At 43.1% G+C, this 21646-nt stretch overlaps 1 protein-coding gene across 1 annotated transcript in view; it reads right to left on the bottom strand.

Moving 5' to 3' along the window:
- The window catches only part of MDN1 (midasin AAA ATPase 1), a 548987-nt gene that overhangs the window by 352603 nt on the left and 174738 nt on the right, over positions 1-21646 (bottom strand). The window contains exons 26-30 of the mRNA XM_030199093.1: positions 17329-17475; positions 6547-6688; positions 3307-3441; positions 3074-3212; positions 37-175 (exon numbers count right to left, since the gene is read on the bottom strand). Coding sequence (XP_030054953.1) covers positions 37-175; positions 3074-3212; positions 3307-3441; positions 6547-6688; positions 17329-17475 — 702 coding nt within the window. The remainder of the gene's footprint in view (positions 1-36; positions 176-3073; positions 3213-3306; positions 3442-6546; positions 6689-17328; positions 17476-21646) is intronic.

Here is a 21646-nt window from a genome sequence, read left to right as displayed (position 1 = left end):
ACTTGTTTTAGAAAACTGCACCGAGCCAAGTTCTACCTCATCACTGGACCGTTGTCTGATGGGTCGCAATCCTCCCAAAAAATCTGATGTCTCCATGTGCAGGTGACAATTCACAGAATACAAATCCTGGTTTGCCAGAGCAGCGAATACCTGGCAGATTGTAGTTTTACCACACCTGCAACAAGAAGAAAACAGATAAATCTATGGAGCACTTACCACCATCAAAATGGGGGCAGAAATTTTTCTCAAAACCTTCTATCACTAGGGTTTCCTAGAGCAGAAAAAAGTCATAATGGGCAAAAACTATATTGAATTCCAGAAAACACAGCATTGGCACCAAGCATGCTTAGTGGTGGGCAAGTGTAAACGGCAGGGATCCAGGCAGAGCCAGTGGTAACAAATTTGGTCTGTAGACGGCAAATTCATCTAAGGTAGTCCTATCATTGTAGCTAACAGACCACAGCCAGAGATCATTCAGTCGGGCAATTCAAATCCTACAATCATGTGCCCTATATCTAGCTAATAAGCATCACCATTCAATTGAGAGTAACTCTTGCCTCCTCCCCTCCTATTCTGTATCTGCAGCATTCCAAACCCTGTCTGCTCAGGGGCCCAGCGGACCTAAGCCGTGAAAGTGTCCACAGAACACTGAAAACACTAATGGATGATAGTGCATGATTAAAGGTAGGGCTTCTGATTTTAGATTTCAGCCAATAAACACCAGTAAAACCACCCCTGAGGCAAAAAGATGTAAGCACATATTTATTTGATAAACATCAGAAAAACACTAGTTCCCCTAGTATGTTCTCACCCCTTCCCTGATTTGTCGTTGATTCTCAGGTTTTACGCCTTCTCTGTGCTGACACCTCTTAAATGACAAATTTATGTATGTGATTCCATAGTAAGTTGCCCGCAATAGAAACTGTTGTGTGAGAACATCAAACACACACCAATTTTTTTTTTAACCCTCACAGAACCCTTAATTAGCTGGAAAATATATACATCTATCCCAACTGACTCTGTACCGCTCATCTTGTCCTCACCTATATATCTGCACTTGGTACCTCAGCTATATGGTAAGCTGTATTATAGAAAGCATTAGCATATCTATGTTAGTTGAATCTTCTAATGCATGCTTATGTGTATCATCAGCATTATGCTAACATTGCATTATACCTCTGCTATTTGAATTTCAATGCTGTTAAATGTGTATATATTTGATATGTTTCATGGTAGTCCTATTATTAGATTTTAATTTGCTGTTCTCAAATTTACCTCATTTATTGTATTTATGTTTCTACTTGGTCATTTACTATTGTTATGCTGTTAACAAAATTTTAAGTTTTACATTAAAAACTGTACCTGCTGTACACCTCCTTGGGTGAATCTCTTCATAAAGGTGGTAAAAAAATCCCAATTAAACAGCTACATTTATTTATAAACATCGAAGAACAGCCGCTTTCATTCTTTGGCTCCTAATTTAGGTGTCTGCGGGCTGTTCTAACACCCACTGGGATTGACCCTATAAATCTACAGACAATCTTCTGAATCTGCAGGGCAAAACCACCACTGTGACTGCTTGCCAGGAAATGGCTATCAAGGCCAGGAAATCCAATTACTTTTACTCTCTCTCTCCTTACTAACAGAGCCATAATTGTAAAAGGTGCTACCAACTTTCAAATTCCGATTTTACCAAGCCAGATACAGCAACACTGGGATCCTTGCACATAAAGTCCATACAGCTCTCAGAAACAAACCCCACTTTACATTTTTTATGTTTCAACATTTTTTATTGATATCACAACCATAATCAGGGGTCCACAACATGTCGCCTCAAATACTTCCAATCTTACAAAACAGTGATAACATCCATCATCAAACTTTTAAACATTTTCTCCCCACCTCCCTCCCAACCCCCCCCCCCCCATGTATCTCCCAATCGAGCCCTGTGTTCTTATAGGTTCGGTTGGTGTCTCTCCCCTTCCCTCCCCCTTCCCCCCCCCCCCCAAAAAAAAAGGGCAAGACAAGGAAGCTTGATCACCACTCTACATCAAAGAAGAACTGTAAGTACAAATATATAACCTTGTGTCTAACATGTCAAATTCAAGAGCAGACTGCGGCCTCGCGGGCTCAACGTATCTATGTACCCATTCCAAGTTTGCATAAAGGCCTTTTTCTTCTTAGGGGATCCCCGCGCCTCTCTGGCCTCCCATGTGGCTAGCAAATGAATTTGATTCCTCCATTGCCAGTAGGCCGGGGGATCCGGGGAGACCCAGTGTTGTAGTATAGTTTCCTTGGCCACTAAACATACTTTTCGACACCAAGTCCTTATCCCCGTATCCTTCATCCGAAACGCTGAATGTGTATCTAGAATATAGTGGTCCCAGGATCCCCTTATTACTCCTCTCGCTATTGTGGACATATATGTCTGGATTCGGCTCCAGAAGGCTCTAATCTTTACACAGCCCCAAAAGGCATGATACAATGTATGTACTGTAGTGTTACATTTAGCACATCTATCATTATTTCTGGGGTTTATATGTGCGAGTTGTTGTCTGCAGAAGTAAGCTCTCATAACTCCTCGGTATCCGCATTCTCTCAGCCTCTCATCTACCGTAAGGGCTGGAATGCTTCTCAAAGTAGCTCTTACATCCCAATTCACTTTACATTTTTCAATGCAAACATGTTACTCTCAGTATTCAAGGTTTAGTTGAAAATGTCCTAAACACACCACCCCTGTAAAGGACTCTTTAGCTGAGCACATGCTCCTTTTCCTTAGAGAACAGCACATGGAGCAGCAACATCACAGATTCAATCTGTTGTGCTCAGACTTGAACCACTGCCACCACCTACCTATCTTGCTGCCTAATCCAGCCCATTCCTTATAGTTCCACATGCTTTTGTGCCTGTTTTCAACAATGACTAAGCATAACAAATACACGTCATTGTCAGAAAGCAAAACTTGAAAAAGGTTAAAGAAGCAAAGGAAGAATATGATCACCTTTGAAATAGAGAAAGAACAAAGAGGGGAAGAATTCCTACATAATGGATACTGTGCATCGATTCTCCTTACCCAGTGTCTCCCACTAGGAGTACAGGTTCACCAAACTCCAGGGCCCGACCAACCAGCACAGCCAACCTTCTCATGCCTCGTGTCCACACGACATGGCTGAACTCACAGTCCTGCACTGCAGACTGAGTAGGGAACATACCTGTCCGCAAGGGGAACAAACAATAAATGTGTTATTTCTGAACAAGGCACACTCATTTCTCCTCTCAGATCCTTCCATTTTCTGTCAAACTTACTTAATTGCTTTCTCATGCTGTCCTCAGAAAAGAGAGATTCTGGATTCAGCTTCCTCTTAAAGTGTTTCTCCAGGACTCCCTGGATGATCAAGACCTCTTCCTGCTTTCTGACTCTGCCAGCCAGAAGTATGAAACCTGAGAAGACAAGCCAAGAACAGTTTACCCACAAACACGCTGATAGTATGTTGGCATTGGAAAACACAAGACGACTTTGCATGACAGATCTTGGTTTGAAACCGCACATTTAGCTGTATTCTGGTACTATTATGCTGTGTGTGTGTGTATATCTATCTATATCTATATATGGGAGACAAAACATCTCCTGCATACATTTTCCAAGCTTAACAAGAAGTTCCAAACACAACTTATGGAGCATACTTTTAAGATGCATGCATTTTGGCATCTATATAGGGAACTAAAATGAAAATGTGTCCAATCAGGACCCCTTTGAGCACCCCGACATATTAATTTCATATAGCTACGATTATTTGGTGGTAGGGGGCAATCATGAACTCAGACACTGATCTCAAAGCCACTCTTTCTTTGGAAACAGACTGAAAATGCATTTCAAAATCCATCTTTCAAACATCCCTGTGGTTACTACAGATTTTGGAGAATTTTTAGCCAGTAGACAAAGGAGTCCCTGTGGTACTTACACAAACTGAAACACAAAGAAGATATAAAAACACTAATCTCAAACTACCAGAAACACCACAAACAACCATGGCAGCTCCATGTAAGATTTTTAGAACAATTTTCATATGATAATATAATTTATTTGTAGCATGCATAATCACAGCATCCTAAGCGGAGAACAAATTTGCATGCCTAACAAAATAACACAGTACAAACATTACATCATAAAACATATCATGATACTAAAAGGGTACTTCAGAACTATCCAAGAACATGAAACATTTGAAATTACAATCTGATTGCACTGGAGGCAAAAACACATACTAAAAACATTTTTTAGGTATATTAAAAGCAAGAAGCTGGCAAAAGAAACAGTTGGACCGCTAGATGACCGAGGGATAATCAGGGAAGACAAAGCCCTAGCAGACAGATTAAATGAATTCTTTGCTTCTATCTTCACCGAGGAAGGTTTGGCAGAGATAAGTACATAAGTATTGCCATACTGGGACAGACCGAAGGTCCATCAAGCCCAGCATCCTGTTTCCAACAATGGCCAATCCAGGCCACAAGTACTTGGATACCGGTGCCAGAAAAGATATTCAAAGCTGACAAGTCAGAGAAACTGAATGAAATCTCTATAAACCTGGAAGATGTAAATAGGGCAATTTGACAAATTGAAGAGCAGCAAATCGCCCAGACCAGATGATATTCATCCCAGAGTACTGACAGAATTGAAAAATGAACTTGCGGAACTATTGTTAGTAATATGTAATTTATCTTTAAAATCAAGCATGGTACCAGAAGATTGGAGGGTGGTGAATGTAACACCAATTTTTTAAAAAGGTTCCAGAGGTGATCCAGGAAATTATAGACTGGTGAGCCTGACTGTCTGTGCCGGGCAAAATGGTAGAGACTATTAAAAAGAACAAAATTACAGAGCATATTCAAAAGCATGGATTAATGAGACAAAGTCAATATGGATTTAGTGAAAGGAAATCTTGCCTCACCAATCTATTACATTTCTTTGAAGGGGGTGAACAAATGTGGATAAAGACGAGCCAGTCAACATTGTGTATCTGGATTTCCAAAAGGTATTTGACAAAGTACCTCATGAAAGACTCCAGAGGAAATTGGAGAGTCATTGGATAGGAGGTAGTGTCCTATTGTGGATTAAAAACTGGTTAAAAGACAGAAAACAAAGAGTAGAGTTAAATGGTCAGTATTCTCAGTGGAGAAGGGTAGACAGTGAAGTTCCACAGGAGTCTGTACTGGGACCGCTGCTTTTTAACATATTTATAAATGATCTAGAGATGGGAGTAACTAGTGAGGTAATTAAATTTGCTGATGACACAAAGTTATTCAAAGATGTTAAAAAGCAAAAGGATTGTGAAAAATTGCAAGAGGACCTTACAAAACTGGGAGACTGGTCATTCAAATGGCAAATGTTTAATGTGAGCAAGTGCAAAGTGATGCATGTGGGAAACAGGAAACCAAATAGCTACGTAACATTACGAGTCACCGACCAGGAACGAGATCTAGGTGTCATCGTTGCTGATACATTGAACCTCTCTGCTCAGTGTGCAGTGGCAGCGGCTAGAAAGCAAATAGAATGTTGGGTATTACTAGGAGAGGAATGGAAAACAAAAATGAGGACATTATAATGCCTTTGTATCACTTCATGGTGCAACCACACCTCAAATATTGTGTGCATTCTGGTCACTGAATCTCAAAAAAGATATAGTGGAATTAGAAAAGGTACAGAGAAGGGCGACAAAAATGATAAAGGAGATGGGACGAATTCCCTATGAGGAAGAGCTAAAGTGGCTAGGGCTCTTCAGCTTGGAGAAGAGACAGCTGAGGGGAGATACGATAGAGGTCTATAAAATAATGAGTGGAATGGAACGGGTAGACGTGAATCGATGGTTTACTCTTTCCAAAAATACTAAGACTAGTGGGGGGCGCACAATGAAGTTACAAAGTAGTAAATTTAAAATGAAATTGAAGAAAATATTTATTCAATCAACGTGTAATTAAACTCTGGAATTTGTTGCCAAAGAATGTGGTAAAATCAGTTAGCTTAGCAGGGATTAAGAAAGGTTTGCATACCTTCCTAAAAGAAAAGTCCATAAGCCATTATTAAAATGACAGAGAAAATCTACTGCTTATTTCTAGGATAAGCAGCATAAAAAGGTATTGTACTTTTTGGGGATCTTGCCAGGTACTTGTGACCTGGATTGGCCACTGTTGGAAACAGGATGCTGGGCTTGATGGATCTTAGGTCTGTCTCAGTATGACAATACTTATCTACTTACGTCATTTCAAAACATGAAGGACTTAACATACCCATGGATAGTCTACCTCACCCTTTTCATTCTAACACACCAGCCCTCTACACAAACCATTTACAATGTGAACTGGGATTCACTTGTATATCACAATATATTTTGCTCATTCTGTTTAGCCTTGGGGAAAGAACATACCTCCCAAAAGCCAGTAAAGAAACATTAAGCCACAAGGTTTTATGTTTTGTTGACCCTTAAGTTTTCACACTTAAATACAAGTGGAAATCAAACCATAAATTTAATCTATGTCATAAAAACCTACCATCATTCACCAAGTGCTGAAGCCAATCATAATCCTTCTCGGTTTGCTCTGTTAGCCTGTACCGCTCGGCCCATCGGAAGAGATCACGAAGGGTGATGAAGCCGTGTTTCCCTGCAAACACTGTGGATCCTCTGCGACAGGACTGTCATAACACACATTAACAGGATTTTCATATACATACACAGCAGAGCTCAGTTAGATTTACACACCATATTTACTTTGCAGAACTAAACAAAGTGTGCACAAAAGCAGACAGGAAATGATTTAACTTATCAGCAGGAGAACTCAGTCCTCCTTAGAAATGACTGATTCTTCATTTTTCTTTCTTTTTTTTTTTTTTTGGGGGGGGGGGGGGTGGGGGAGGGAAGAGAAGGAAGAAAAAGAGCAGATGAAAAAGTTTAATATTTCTGTCTAAAAGCAGACATCATGAGGTACTGAAGCCACAAATATGCACAAGGTAGACCTGCATGCAATGGAACAATGCAAGCAGATCTTTCATATGCATATTCATTGTGCATATTCTGAAAACCATAGCTGCTACAGTGTGCTCCAAAGCTGACTTGAGGAATACTAGTCTATGGCAACATAACTGAAAATCAACTGGCACTGGGCAGACTAGATGAGCTTACAGTTCTCATCTGCCATCATATTCTATGGGGCCAATACTCAGACCGCGGGAGGGAGCCCGGCTAACTTCCACAGTCGACAGTGAACCCAGAAACTCAATGTCAGGACCACAGCCAGAAGCCGGCATTCAATTTCTGGGGGTTTCTGGCCACTAAACACATAGCCGTCTAAGACGATATTCATTGGCTGTCTTGCTAAATTATCGCATACAAAGAGACTTATTTATGCAGATCTACCTGGCTGCTAAACTTAGCCGGTCAGCCAATAAACATGCGCTAAACCCACTATGTCATGCAACATAATCGGTGACTGGGCCAGTCACTAAGCAGTAATATTCAGCCAAGATAGCCGGCTATCTTGCGCTGAATATTAGCGCTTAGCCAGCTTACGGCTATTTAAACAGTCAGAAGCTGTTCCTGGCTGGTTAAATAGTTTTAAATAGCATGGGGTACATTTCTTATGAAAGGAAAGAACACGGTTCAATAACTGTTATTAAATAGATGGTTATTATGGAGACTCTTCTCTTTCCCTCTTCCTATGCACTAATCAATAAAAAAAAGCACTGCAACCCCAAAAGAATATACAGAGTAGAGGCAGACCAGAGGACTATTGAAAAAATGTCAATTAGCACTAGAAGACTGAGGTGAAATGTAGAAGCAAATCTGCAGGATGGGCACTTGAAAGCATACCAGGTAAAGTATTATATGCGAGTTAAACAGAAAAATCCATCCATCAATAACCAAATTATGAATGAGGAAAAGACTTCAGCGGCTTTTACCAGCCAGCCTTACAAAGAACACATCACTAGCCAAAACAACTCCTCACCAAATCTATACAAAAAGTCAGTTAGTTTCTTCAAACGCCCGTATAACTATGAATGTTTCTAACTAAACACCATCATCACTACATATCTTGAAGGTGCACACTTGTGTGCCATTTCCATACTCTGACCCAAACACCTGTAGAAACACAAGCACATCTACTTTGAAAGACCAAGAGCAGAGGGCAACAGCCTTCAGCCCATCTATTTACCTGGGCAAAAATGGCTTTCAAAATTATCCTCCTGGAGGCAACATCACCGGGATGAACGGAGGCTTAGATCCTTCGCTCCCTTCTGATCCCATATGCATCCCTAACAAATTTACACCATCGGCAGAGTTGCTTGGTTCTGCATGGTGGTTTTTCACTTGGCGTACTCTGAACTATTAGCAAAGTGCTGAACTCCGCATGTAAGGAAGCTGAAAACGTGACTAGACGACATGCAGCCCGCCATGCGTCCTCAGCCCTGGCGAAGAAGTCGGACCCGGCGCTTTCAGTGGCAGATTCTCTCCTTGGAGCTGGCAGAGGTAAAAGCTGTCCTCAGGCACTAAAACAATATCTTGCTGAAATACAGGATGACATCAAGGCATTTCAAAATGAGATATTAGACTGCATTGATAATCTTAGCTCGGACTTATGAGAGTTGGAAGGCCGCATGGCAGAGCTAGAATCTGAAATAGAGGAGCATGCAGACATCATTTCCACCATGTAGACTATGGTTAACCAGTTTTATGATATCCATAAGGAACTTATTTATAAGATGGATGACCTTGAGAATCGGGGAAGAAAGAATTTGCAATTCAGAGATGTTCCTGAGGGAGGAGACACAGAGGACATTGTTATAGTTCATACGTTTTGTAGCCTGCTTCTTGCTGTTGAAGTTGACACATCACCAGTACCTATAGAGAGGGCACATTGAGCACTGGGAAAGCCCCGGGGTAACACCTCATGATATCATCACTCGTTTTGTTCATTACACTGACATGGAGCAGGTTTTGGCTAAGGTGCATCAGGCTTCACAACTTTTTTATAACGAGACTAACATTACTGTTTATCAGGATATATCGTCTATACACTGCAGCAGAGGTGTGCCATGAAGTCCGCATTGCATCTTTCGCTCAAAGCTCATGGTAGGTATCATTGGACTTTTCCATTTTCTCTATATTTTGCTGTTTCTGGAAGTTGGGCAACACCTGGAAAATTTTGAATGAGGCTGGTTTGACCCCTACATTTCTTCCACCGAGCACTGTGACACATGGAACCAGGGAGAAACTGCAACACTGGCAGCAAGTCCCTGGAGGGCAAAGGAAATCACCATGCTACAGTCCATCTGTAGCTTTTTCCTGAACTTTCTATATTTGTTCTTTGGCTCAGTTTATTGAATTGCGTTTACTGTTATAGTATTTTGCAGCTGAATGCACTTGCTGTTTAGTTGGAGAGATTCTGGGTGGTGGACGTTCTCAGACTGGAGGAGGGAGGGGAAGGGGGGCGGGATTTGTGCTCAGTGTTTTTTTTTTAAACCTGTGGACAGATCACACTTGGTTTCATTGCTTTTGTGTTGCTTTTGATTTGGTCTTGCTCAGCACATTAGATAATCTGCAGGATTCCTTTTCCTTCAAATGGGCTCCCAATGGGATATAATGGGATATAATATTTAGGTATTTAGTTACCTAGGAATATTAAAGACTTATTTCTGGTCAATTACCCAGTTATACTTAGGGAGTTGGTCAGGGAAGTGTTGGGAAGCTATGGAAATTTCTTGATTTGGTAGAATTATCATTCTAAAAATGAATATTGTTCCTCACTTGATGTATGTGTTTCAGGTGCTACCGCTACAACTTCCCGGATCATTTATTTCTGGGCTGCAAGATCGCCTTATTCATTTTATTTGGCACAATAAGTGCCCAAGGCTCCTTAGACCTTTATATATATATATATATATATATATATATATATATATATATATATATATATATATATATATATATAATGGCAAAAGGAGAGGGGATCTAAGTGCCCCAAACCTGTTTTGGTATTATCATGCAGTTCAGGTGCGTGTTGCACTTGAGTGGTTTCAGGATTGTCCTGCTAAACAGTGGCTTCATTTAGAGCAGATTACAGTTGGGCCCCAATTGCTGAAACACCTTATTTGGCTCCCTCAAAGTTTGGCAATTGGCAGATTTGTGCCCTTCTATTTCTGGCACCTTTCATTATTGGGATTCTTTCTTTGCTAAACACGAGTCTCATTTGTCACGTTGCACGCCAATTATGCACAATCCATTGTTTCCTCCAAAGGATGAGGGGGCAATTATTTTCCTCCTTTGGGCTTCCTTGGGACTGGCAACATGGGTGCAAATTTTTGACGAAGACGAATTTGTCACCTTTTCACCCCTCTCTGATGTCTATCAGCTCTCTCCTTTGGATGTTTAGGCACACACACAGTTGAAACACTTTTTAACTACTCCTCATATTAAGCAGCATATCTTGCAAGAGAATTCTTTCTTAGATTTGTGTGAGAATTCCAAGGGCACTAAGGGGTTTATTAAATGTCTTCATAATTTTTTTGTGTAAGCATGCTAAGCCTTACACCCTTCACAGAGTCACCTGGGAAAGGGAATTAGGTGTTACTATTCAGCAAGATGACTGGACTGCCATGGGAAAAGCTTTGACATCAACAGCTGTTTCAATTAAAGAGAATACTGTCAAAGTTTTTCATCGCAGGTATGTCACCCCCTGCTAGACTACAACATATGTTTCTGGGAAGCTCCTCCATTGCTGGAGAGGGTGTGCTGTGTTGGACACCATGAGGCATTCCTGGTGGTCTTGCCCAAAGGCCCAGGCCTACTGGAGGGTGATACAAGTCAGACTGCAGCATTGGGATTGGCTGTCCTGTTCAATGATACCCAGTGGGGTTTCTGTTTGGTAAAAAGCCTGTGGGCCTTTCCTGTCAGCAATCTTGGTTGGCTCGTAATGCCTTCAACGTGGCAAGGCTTAATTTGGTGCAGCACTGGAAATTGCGAACAGTACCTTCCCTGGTGAAATGGGTTACCAAGTTATGGCGTATTTGTCACACCCAATGTAACTAACCACAGAGTCTATGAAAACGTAGCACTGCAAATATTACACCAGTCCTTACAGCACGCGCTCTGTCGAACAAAAATACAAAACAAGCCAGACTGCTACAAATTCCTATGTAGAAACTACGCTCTCAAAAAATACCTCACCTTGTTGACCTATGCAAAATATGGAATGGATGCTAATAAATATAGAATATATGACCAAATATTAGAAATAGAAATGTGGACACAAAAACTGAACTGGAAACCAAACTGGACTGCCTGCAGTACACCACCAGAGAAAAACAAATAAAAATGCATTTCCTCTTATACTCCTAAACGCAAAGAGATCAGAGATGCTGTACATTCAAATTTTCAAAGCTGGCATATTCAAATAACTGAAGCAGAGCTTTAAAAAAAAAAAAAAAAAGGTAAAATTAGTCCTTACCTGATAATTTTCTTTCCATTAGTCCCAACAGATCAATCTAGAGACAAGTGGGTTATGTCCCCCTACCAGCAGGTGGAGATAGAGAGAACGCCAGAGCTCTGCCATAAAGGATACTGTGCAGCAGTCTCACTTTCAGTATGTTTGATACCAAAGCAGTGAGGAGACCATAGTTTCATGAAGTACACTCCTGCCTCTGTTACAACCAGGGAAAGAGCCAGTGGACCTGTCTGCAGTGACCGCGACCTTCTTCCTGTACCAGGCTTCTACAGGACAGCGTCCTCGAGATAATCAAAGCAATCCATGCAGTAAATTCTCAAGATAGATCTGGAATAAAGAGATAAACCCAGACAGCATGGTTTAGACAAGCACAAGAAAGGGCAGGACTCTGGATTGATCTGTTGGGACTAATGGAAAGAAAATGATCAGGTAAGGACTAATTTTACCTTCCCTAGCGTCCCACAGATCAATCCAGAGACGAGGGAGATGTACCAAAGCAGTCCCCAAGTGGTGTGGGATCGCCAAGCCAGACCTAGCCTCAAGAGACATAGCCGGCACCAAACCCCAGAAGCAGAAGAAGAACGAGGGGTAAAAATCTCGCACAACCGGGCCTCTCAAGACTACCCAAGAAAAGTCTACAGAACTACGGGAAGTGGCAGTACAGAGTCCTAAAAAGCAAAACCTGAAAATCAGGCAAGGAGATAGCCTGAACCACCCCGGCCCAAGGATGAGGGCATTCGACACTCACAGAGGGCGCAAGGCTCGACCTCCAGAACAAGTTGAGAGCTCCGACAATGGGAGTAGTCCGGCACCTAATGTCGGAACAGCCATGCCAGCCATCAAAGATCCCACTTTGACAGCGAGAAACTGAACAAAGCTCACCAAGACCTGAGAGCCAGCAATGCAGCAAAACTCCAAACGACCTGGTTGGCCCACGCCGTACCCATCGCTTATCAGGCAACACTCAATGCCAGTGAGAAGAACAGGGGTTGCCAGCAGAGCTGGTCCACAGTACGACCTCCATGGAGAAGACCAAGGCCCAATAATCCGAGCAAGAGGGAGAGAGAGAAAAAACAAGGGTGACAAGCAGTGAGGGTCTCTACTAGCTCGGCTACCAGCATGGAAGCCGGGCTTGGCTGCCAGAAAAGGAGTAAGACTCCAGAGCAAGAGCCGGAGGCAAACCCTCAAGCCAGATGAGAAACTAGACATTAAAGTCAGAGACAGTACCAGTCTTGACTGTCCAAGGCCAAACCTGACCAGGAGAGCCAAAAAAAAACAGATCAGCAGGCAGATGCTGACTAGACTGCCCAATGTGTACACGGTAAAACCCCACGACCTGAGGTGTGGCCAGACTTGACCTCCGGAAACGGAGCAAAGTGCCAGCTGCCAAATGGTAGCCCACTCAAAAAGGAGCTACAGTGGAAGACCGGGCTCTAAAAACTGGTTTCCATGCCTTTATCAGAGGCTGGCCTCTGAACGACACCCAGAGATAGAGCATGGCCTGAATCAAGCCAATGGAACTAGTCCTGCCCTTGGGACGGAGCAAGACTCGACGTAAGATGCAGCAGCAAGTCTCGGCATCCCAAGACGGCGTACAAATCTGCAGCCAAAACCAGAAGAAAACCCAGCAATGGAGAAAAGCCTCCAACTGGAGCCAGAATAAGTCCTGAAAACCACAGACAGGAAAACCGGCCCATCCAGGAGAGGGGCATAAACCAGACTGCCATAGACAGGGCCCATAGTCCTAACTGGAGGAGGAATCCTGCACTCTAGGGGTCACACATCATCCAGAGAGCCAGAGTTTTGACTGGAAGATGAATGAAGGCTCCGCAGTCAGATATTGCGCAAGGCCCAATGTATAAAAAAAAGGAACAGTGGGTCTGAGGGGGCCAGGCGCCACCTCCGCAATCGGAGAAATGCACAAAACCCAAACACGGGGACACGGGCTCCCGCAGTGGAAATAGGTACATGATCGGACAAAGGAATGCTCAACATCCATAGATGAAGTCAACCTCCAGCGGCAGAACCAGTCCAAACCCCCAAGACGGAGCAACAGCCCGACGTCCGTGGAGACGGAGCAACAGCCCAACATCCAGGGAGACGGAGCAACGGCTCGACGTTCAGGGACAGAGAAATAGTCCGACGTCTGTACATGGAGCAAGGCTCAACGTTTGAAGACTGAGCAAAGCCCGACGCTCATAGACATAGCAAGGGACCTCAAGAGAAAGAGCAAGGTGGCGAATGCAACACCGGAAATGGGACAATTGACCTCATCCTGCTGGGGCATAGAAAGTAGAACAGCAGTCTGCTAGCGGGGTTCTTTTTTTTTTTTTAACCGTCTGGATAACTTACTAAATGATAAGGCTATTAGTCATTATGAAATTGGATTTGGGGAAAATCCACTATTTGACACTGTTGATCACAGCCTACTCCTTCATATGCTATCCTCACTATGATTCTCTGTTCTTTCCTGGTTTTCTTATCATCTCTCCCAGCATACCCTTAGTGTATACTCTAGTGGATCCTCTTCTACTTCTATCCCACTGTCAGTTGGTGTACCTCAGAGATCCGTCCTGGGACCTCTTCTTTTCTCCATCTATACTTCTTCCCTTGGTACTCTGATCTCATCCCATGGTTTTCAGTATCATCTTTACGCTGATGACTCCCAGATCTACCGCTCCATACCAGAACTCTCAGCCGAAATCCAGGCCAAAGTATCAGCCTGCCTGACATTGCTGCCTGGATGTCTCAGCGCCATCTGAAACTAAACATGACCAAGACTGAGCTTCTCATCTTTCCCCCTAAACCAACCTCTCCTCCTCCCCCATTCTTTATTTCTGTGGGTAACACTTTCATCCTTCCTGTCTCATCAGCTCGTAACCTTGGGGTCATCTTCGACTCCTCCTTCTCCTTCTCTGCACATATTCAGCAGACTGCTAAAACCTGCCGTTTCTTTCTCTATAGTATCACCAAAATTCGCCCTTTCCTTTCTGAGCACACTACCAGAACCCTCATCCACACTCTTATCACCTCTCGCTTAGACTATTGCAACTTGCTTCTCACAGGTCTCCCACTTAACCATCTCTCTCCTCTTCAATCTGTTCAAAATTCTGCTGCACGACTAATATTCCGCCAGGGTCGTTATGCTCATATTAGCCCTCTCCTCAAGTCACTTCACTGGCTTCCTATCCGTTTCCGCATACAGTTCAAACTCCTCTTATTGACCTATAAGTGCATTCACTCTGCAGCTCCTCAGTACCTCTCCACTCTCATCTCTCCCTACATTCCTCCCCGGGAACTCCGTTCACTGGGTAAATCTCTCTTATCTGCACCCTTCTCCTCCACTGCTAACTCCAGACTCCGTTCCTTTTATCTTGCTGCACCATATGCCTGGAACAGACTTCCTCAGCCGGTACATCAAGCTCCATCTCTGGCTGTCTTCAAATCTAAGCTAAAAGCCCTCCTTTTTGATGCAGCTTTTAACTTCTAACCCTTATTCACTTGTTCAAAACCTTTACTTTATCATCCTCACTTTAATATTCCCTTATCTCTCGTTTATCCTGTTTGTCTGTCCTAATTAGATTGTAAGCTCTGTTGAGCAGGGACTGTCTCTTCATGTTCAAGTGTACAGCGCTGCGAATGTCTAGCAGCGCTTTAGAAATGATAAGTAGTAGTAGTAAAATGCATTGTACTGTTTCAGGATCTCACTAGATACTTGTAACCTGGATTGGCTACTTTCGGAAACAGGATGTTGGGCTTGATGGACCTTCGATCCGTCCCAGTATGGCAATACTTAAGTGCTTATAGTCATATGCTCCTAATATGCCCCATTGGAAACAGAGCTGAGCCCACAGCTTCTAAAGATCTGAATAAACCAGCCTGGCACCAGAGACCCTTGGGTGGAAAGCTAGCCACCTCAACACTACTTAGAGCAAACACCGCACATGGAGGAAGAAAATGCCACCCTGTCAGCCCCTAAGGTGCCGGATTACCACAGCACCCAAGAAAAACTCTGTAGGGAGAGCCCTACCTTCATCAATTAACTCCAAACGTAACATTTCTTCCAGAAACATGGGGCCAACAGCAGAAAGCCTGATTCTAGTAAATACCATCTGTACTGCCCTGCTCTGAGAAAGGTCTGCTACTTCTCTCTGCTTGTTTTTTTTTTTTGAAGAGGCAGAAGTGTCAGGAAACAGAAGATTAAAGCGATGGAATGCCACAAGGGCCTGAAGGCAGGGAAGGAGTAGGGTAGGGACCTGGCATCACCAGGTGTACCCCGCACTGGGCAATCACAGCCACGCTCAACTAAACCTGAGGGAATAGGCTAGGAGGAAATTCCAATCCAGACAGCTACACAGCATATGTCCATCCCACCTGCTGAGATAGAAAGAATACTGAAAGTGAGTGCTGCTGCACAGTATCCTTTATGACAGAGCTCTAGCATTCTATCTTCACCTGCTGGTAGGGAAACATAACTCACTTGGTATCTGGATTGATCTGTGAAATGCTATGGAATTTACCTTTATTGTCTGGTAATCTCAGACTCGCACATTTTACAGGGGTTGAGGTTTTGTTGTTTGTGTCTCATATAGTCATTTCTTGGGTTGGCAATGTAAGCAGTAAATAATTGACTAACTAGAGTTAAGCCGGTGAACTCTCCACTCTTGAACAGATCAAACCAAAGCACAAGGTTAGCTAAACATCTGTTCTTAAAAGCTCATTTCTAAACAAGACTATCTTTATGACAATCAGTTCACCGGCGGTGCCATTCCTAATTTTTTATCCATATAGTTCATTTAAATCTATGGATCCATCAGTATTGACTAGAAGCTGGGATGCTAGCTTTGGATTAGCACAATTTATAATATACTAACTACATATATATACATACAGACATACACATATAGATAGATAGGTAGATAGATAGATAGATCTATGTGTGTATGTGTGTATATATATATATATAGATAGATAGATCTATGTGTGTATATATATAGATAGATGGATAAATAGAGATAGATAGATACACACACACATATATATATATTTCAGGTAGCCCTTAGAGGCAATTCTATAACTGGGCACCCACTTTTAGGCACCTCTATACCACACAGTGAGAGCCTATTCTACAACAGCATCTGGGCACTAAGATTCCATTATAAAACACTAGGGTAACCCAGCATCGGTGTGCCTAACATTTATGTGTCTGCAGTTGCACTATAGACCCGACATAACTGTTGCATAAAAGTGGCAATGATACGCATTACTTAAAAAATATATAATTCAGCACCCCGCCCATGCTCCACCCACATGTATGCCTCCTTGCATTTATGCACTACGCCATTTGCGTGCGCAACTTAAAGAATAGCGCTTAGGTGGGCTTCACTTAATGATGAAAGGCTGTAAGTATAAATGCTTTTGCCGTATCAGGCTATCTTTCACTGCATTGTATAACTTGTAATCTAAATCCAGTTTGTCATAAGGCTGGTACCTTTTCCTTAGACCTAACATCTCCCTTAGTGGCAATTCCTTTTAGAACTTCACAACTCCTTGATTACCCCAGTACTAGTGCTATTTAGAGATGAAGTCAGATTTAAGGTCACTCCAGCCTTCTTGGGGGGCTCGGGACCCCTCAATTCACAACACCTGCTAGAATTTGGATGTAAAAATAAGCATTTCCCCACTAAGTGCCAGTATTCTGTAAATTTACATGCAGGAAGAGCACGTAAATGTGGGCGCCTAGTTATAAAATCAGAGTGTTACTGCACAGGTATCATCACCCCTGAAAGAAGGAATGAAAGGTTTACCTAGTTTCATGTGAGAATTGCTACATACCTGCAGATCTAGCATGACCTTGACCAGCTTATTACAGTATGATGGCGGCAGACTGCATCGCTTGTGCAGGATGATTTCCAATTCAGCACTTGGTAGCTCATCGTAGTGCAATTCAACAAATCGGTTCCTAAATGCTCGAGACAGCACCTGGAAAGTGGAAAACAGGGCTTAGAATCTTTTGTAAAGAACATAAAATGGGTAGGAGGAGGTGGATAAGGGATAAAATATTTTGTTTCTTAAATGTCGCTAATGTTTTTTTGTTGTTGTTGTCGGCGGCAGCAGTATATTTACCTTTCATACTGAGTTGTAATTTTATCTTCCCAACATATGGGTGCTAAAACCATTACACCATCTTTACAGCTGCATGCTGGGAGAGAGTGGGTTAAAATTAATGCTATAGGCCAGTAAACTCAAGTAGTTTCACCTCAGAAAGCCTTGAACAGGACTATCTGTCTATACAGCAGCACTCAGCCCCTAGTATCCACATGACTCAACAAAGTAGAAATTGGGATCTTAACTACTAATTTTCTTTCCTCGAGTCTCTCCAGACCATTCCCGACGAGTGGGTATATGACCTCTTCCCAGCAGGTGGAGAAACTATTCTATAAGGTCCTGTGCAACCCTGACCCAGCCAGTATTTCTACTAACCAAACAAGATGGTATAATGAAAAGAATGGGAAGGAGGAAACAACCAGAACTCTTCTTTCTGCTCCCCCCCCCCAACCCAAAAGCTTTCAGCAGTCCAGAAAATAAAATCAGGTACCACAGTCAAATCCAGACTTTTGGAATCAAATATCCATAGAATCCCACAGATAACATCTGGGCAGGTTCGGGAATAGTCTGGAGAGGCTCAGGGAAAGAAAATTAGCAGGTAAGATCTAATTTCTCCTCATCTCTCCAGACCATTCCTGATGAGTAGGAGGTACAAAAGCAGTACTCATCGAAGGTGGGATGCTGCCAATTCCCCGGCACCAGGGCTGACTCCTACCTCAACTGAACAGCTAGCCAGAAAAACTTCATAAAGAAATGGAGGGTTGACTAAGTTGCCATCCTTCAAATAGCCCAAGCAGAAATCTGGCAAGATCTTGCCCAAGATGAAGTCTGAGTTCAGGGAGAAAGCGCTTTCAACTCCTTATGCAATGGTTACCATTCCATAAACACACCAAAGCAACAGTGCCTTCAACTACCTGGCCTCCAGAGATTTTGAAGCCACCACAACCTAATGTACCCACCAACAAAACAAAAATACAGGGGCATAGCCGAACAGGCTTGACCCTAGGCATAGGGAATCTCAATGCAGAGAAGGAATTAGATTGAAGTCAATTATACTCATGAAGAAACTCACTGAAAATCTACCATGAGGCATAAATACTTGCACTACTAGAAGGCAGAATCTTGGAAGAGTACCCAAGAGAAAGTCCATCCCACAGATGCCAGCTGTGTGCCAACCAAGAGTCCAAGGGCAACACATAGCAGAAAAGGGAAATGTAAGCATACCTATCAGCAGGACATTGCACCACACAATCCAGGAAGAGAGTAAAGTAAAAAAGGCAACCAATACTGAAATGCAGACTCAAAAATAGCACAGAGCACGCCTCGAAGGCATAAAAGGACTGATAGAGATTAACATAACCACCTAATAACAGCCCCCAAAAAGATACCCTCTAGCTGCCCTGGAAGCAGAAAACCCAACACAATACTGAGAGGATCATTTCCACTGAGAAAGCAAGCTTGGGCGCATCGGAAAGGCCAAGATCTGCTCTAAGTCTGAAGAGAAATTAATGTAATTCTGAAGAACACTCAGCTAGGACCGAGAGCAGAGTCTCAGCAGAGACTGAGAAGCTAAGTCCCAGCAGAAAAGGGACAAGCTAAATGCCACAGAATCGTGAGGATAGGCACCGAAAAATCCATGATAGATTGGATGGCATCTATGAAGTGAGGCTAGACAAACTGCAAAGTCAGGTTCAACCATAACTGATGGCTTAGACTCCACTGAATGTATGAGGCAAAGCTACCCTGAACCAGGAAGGGTAAGCTCCCCTCAAACCAACAGGTCAGGCTGTAAAGAATCCGAGAGAATAGTCCCCAAGAAAAAAACAAGGCAGCTAGGCTCAATCAAATCCGTGAAAGTAAGCAGTCTGCAAAGAGAAGCCCAGTTGAGTATGCAAAACTCATCTAGGCCAAGCCTGGGCAAAAATCTTGCACGAGCCTGTAAAGTTTAACCAAATGGAATCCATAAAGCAAAATCCAGACTAAAGCCATGATCTGAGGCTGGGCTGAATACATAACATGAACCTCTGTTTAACCTGTGGAAAGCAGCTCAGGTCAACAGCAGAGGTTTGGGACCACTAAACCTGAGCGATAGTTAAAGCTTGGTCAATTCTAGAAGCTGAGCTCTAGTAAGTTTAGGATAGCCAAACCAGAAGAAATAAGGATAGTGACTCCATTATCTGCAAGTACAGAAGGTTGACAGAATGAGCGTATAACAGCCCAGGTGCACTGTGGGACTGCAGATCAGCTGTTACATCGAGGACCAGGGAGCCAAAACCTTGAAAAGTAGACAAGCTGATATGAAAAACAGACCAATAGCAAAATAGGTGCCAGAGAGCACCTGAATACTCACGATACTGACCAGCAAAATTTGTGCACCGACTCCCCTAGACACAGCGTGACCAACCCTCTGAGTACAAGTGCAACAGTCCCTCTGATGTTGCAAGCAGCAATCCAGTGAATTCTGTGATCAGTGGAACTTGAAGGGCCAGCATAGGCCAAAAGCAAGAGCAGGCACTCTACAAACCCATTAAAGTGAGGGTAATGAGAGACTGTAAAACCATTGTTTTTCCTTCTTTTAAGGGTCACGGATTTGACATACCACCTTTCTGCACTACTACCAAGGCATATATGCAAGCACTTTCTCTATCCCTAGTGGGTCATAATCTAAGTTTTGTACCCAGGGAAATGGAGGGTTAAGTAACTTGCCCAAAATGCGAATTGAACCCATTTCCCCAGAGTAGACTACTCCTCCACTGCTAATCTGAAGTTCGAGTTAACCAGGATCCCCCAGATCCAAACATTAGGCTGCTCCTCAACTCCTGTAAAAAGAGCCCATAAAAGATAACAGCAATCCATGCAACAAACCGAGGCAGCTAAATAAATTTACTCTGATAGCACTCCAGAGAACAGAAAAGGTTCTTAATCAAGAAGCGAGCATGAGCACCAGATTATGCAGAGCCTCTGAAAGACAAGAAGCTTCAGCTAGAAATGCGAGGCAAAGGCTTGATGGGCAGCAAAACAAACTCCACTATAAAGAAAGACTTGTCTGCACCCACATCCTGTAAAGGTAATACAAGAGGCATATTTAGCTTACTGTATGCAGAGGAAAGAGTGCCCAAAATAGCTAAATTTCCCACCAAAGTGCCCCCCCCAAAAGCTCCTCGAAGGAACATCAGCTGAAGGCCTGCTGTGCATTAGGAGCCACCTACCCTACCTTTGCATTAGTACAAGAAAGTGTCACGGACAAGTCCCTGGAGGAAAAGTTCATAGTCTGCTTTTGAGACAGACATGGGAAAGCTGCTGCTTGCCCTGGGATTGTTAGCATGGAATGTTGACACCATTTGGTTTTCTGCCAGGTACTTGTGACCTGGCTTGGCCACGGTTGGAAATAGGATACTGGGCTAGATGGACCACTGGTCTGACCCAGCAAGGTTCTTCTTATGTTAAGGTTCAACTATGCACAGACGCGACAAAAGCCTCTAAGTATGGAACACAAGGTGACATGCGCCACAAGCAGTACTGCAGGGCTCCTTTTTAGCAAGGTCTCTGATAGGTGGTTCACAGCAGTGCAGAGCACATGTGCTTCCCACTGCTCAGTAAGCCCTCCCTACAATCCTTCTGAAAGGTCCAGAGCCGAGCCCACAAAATTTAGAGATAAGCATTATTTTTTTTTAACTTCCTTTTGTGTTCTTCTCCTGGGGAAGCACTCAAGGAAGCCCTAAAAGGACAGAAAGGAGAGGAGGGACCAAGGCACAAGCACAACTCCAGATGGAGGTCTGGGGGGAAAGAGAGACCAATACTAGCCTATCCAACGTGCATTCTGTTCTCAGGAGTTTTTTTTTTTTTTTCTTGGAGCCAATGAGGCAGCAGATGGTAAGCGGTCATATACTCACTCATCAGGAATGGTCTGGAGAGATGAAGAACAAGGTTTTCAGCATGATACTAAGATGAACACACAAAGCTTCCAACTAGCTCAGTGCTCCTACCCTCTCATACCAGAACATAATTGTCAATAGCCTGTGTTTGCCATAAAGCCAAAGTACAG

The sequence above is a fragment of the Microcaecilia unicolor genome, chromosome 3, assembly GCF_901765095.1.
Source record: "Microcaecilia unicolor chromosome 3, aMicUni1.1, whole genome shotgun sequence".
Lineage (NCBI taxonomy): Eukaryota > Metazoa > Chordata > Amphibia > Gymnophiona > Siphonopidae > Microcaecilia > Microcaecilia unicolor.
The sequence above is the reverse complement of the archived record's forward strand: the minus strand, read 5'-3'. Positions and strand labels throughout refer to the sequence as shown.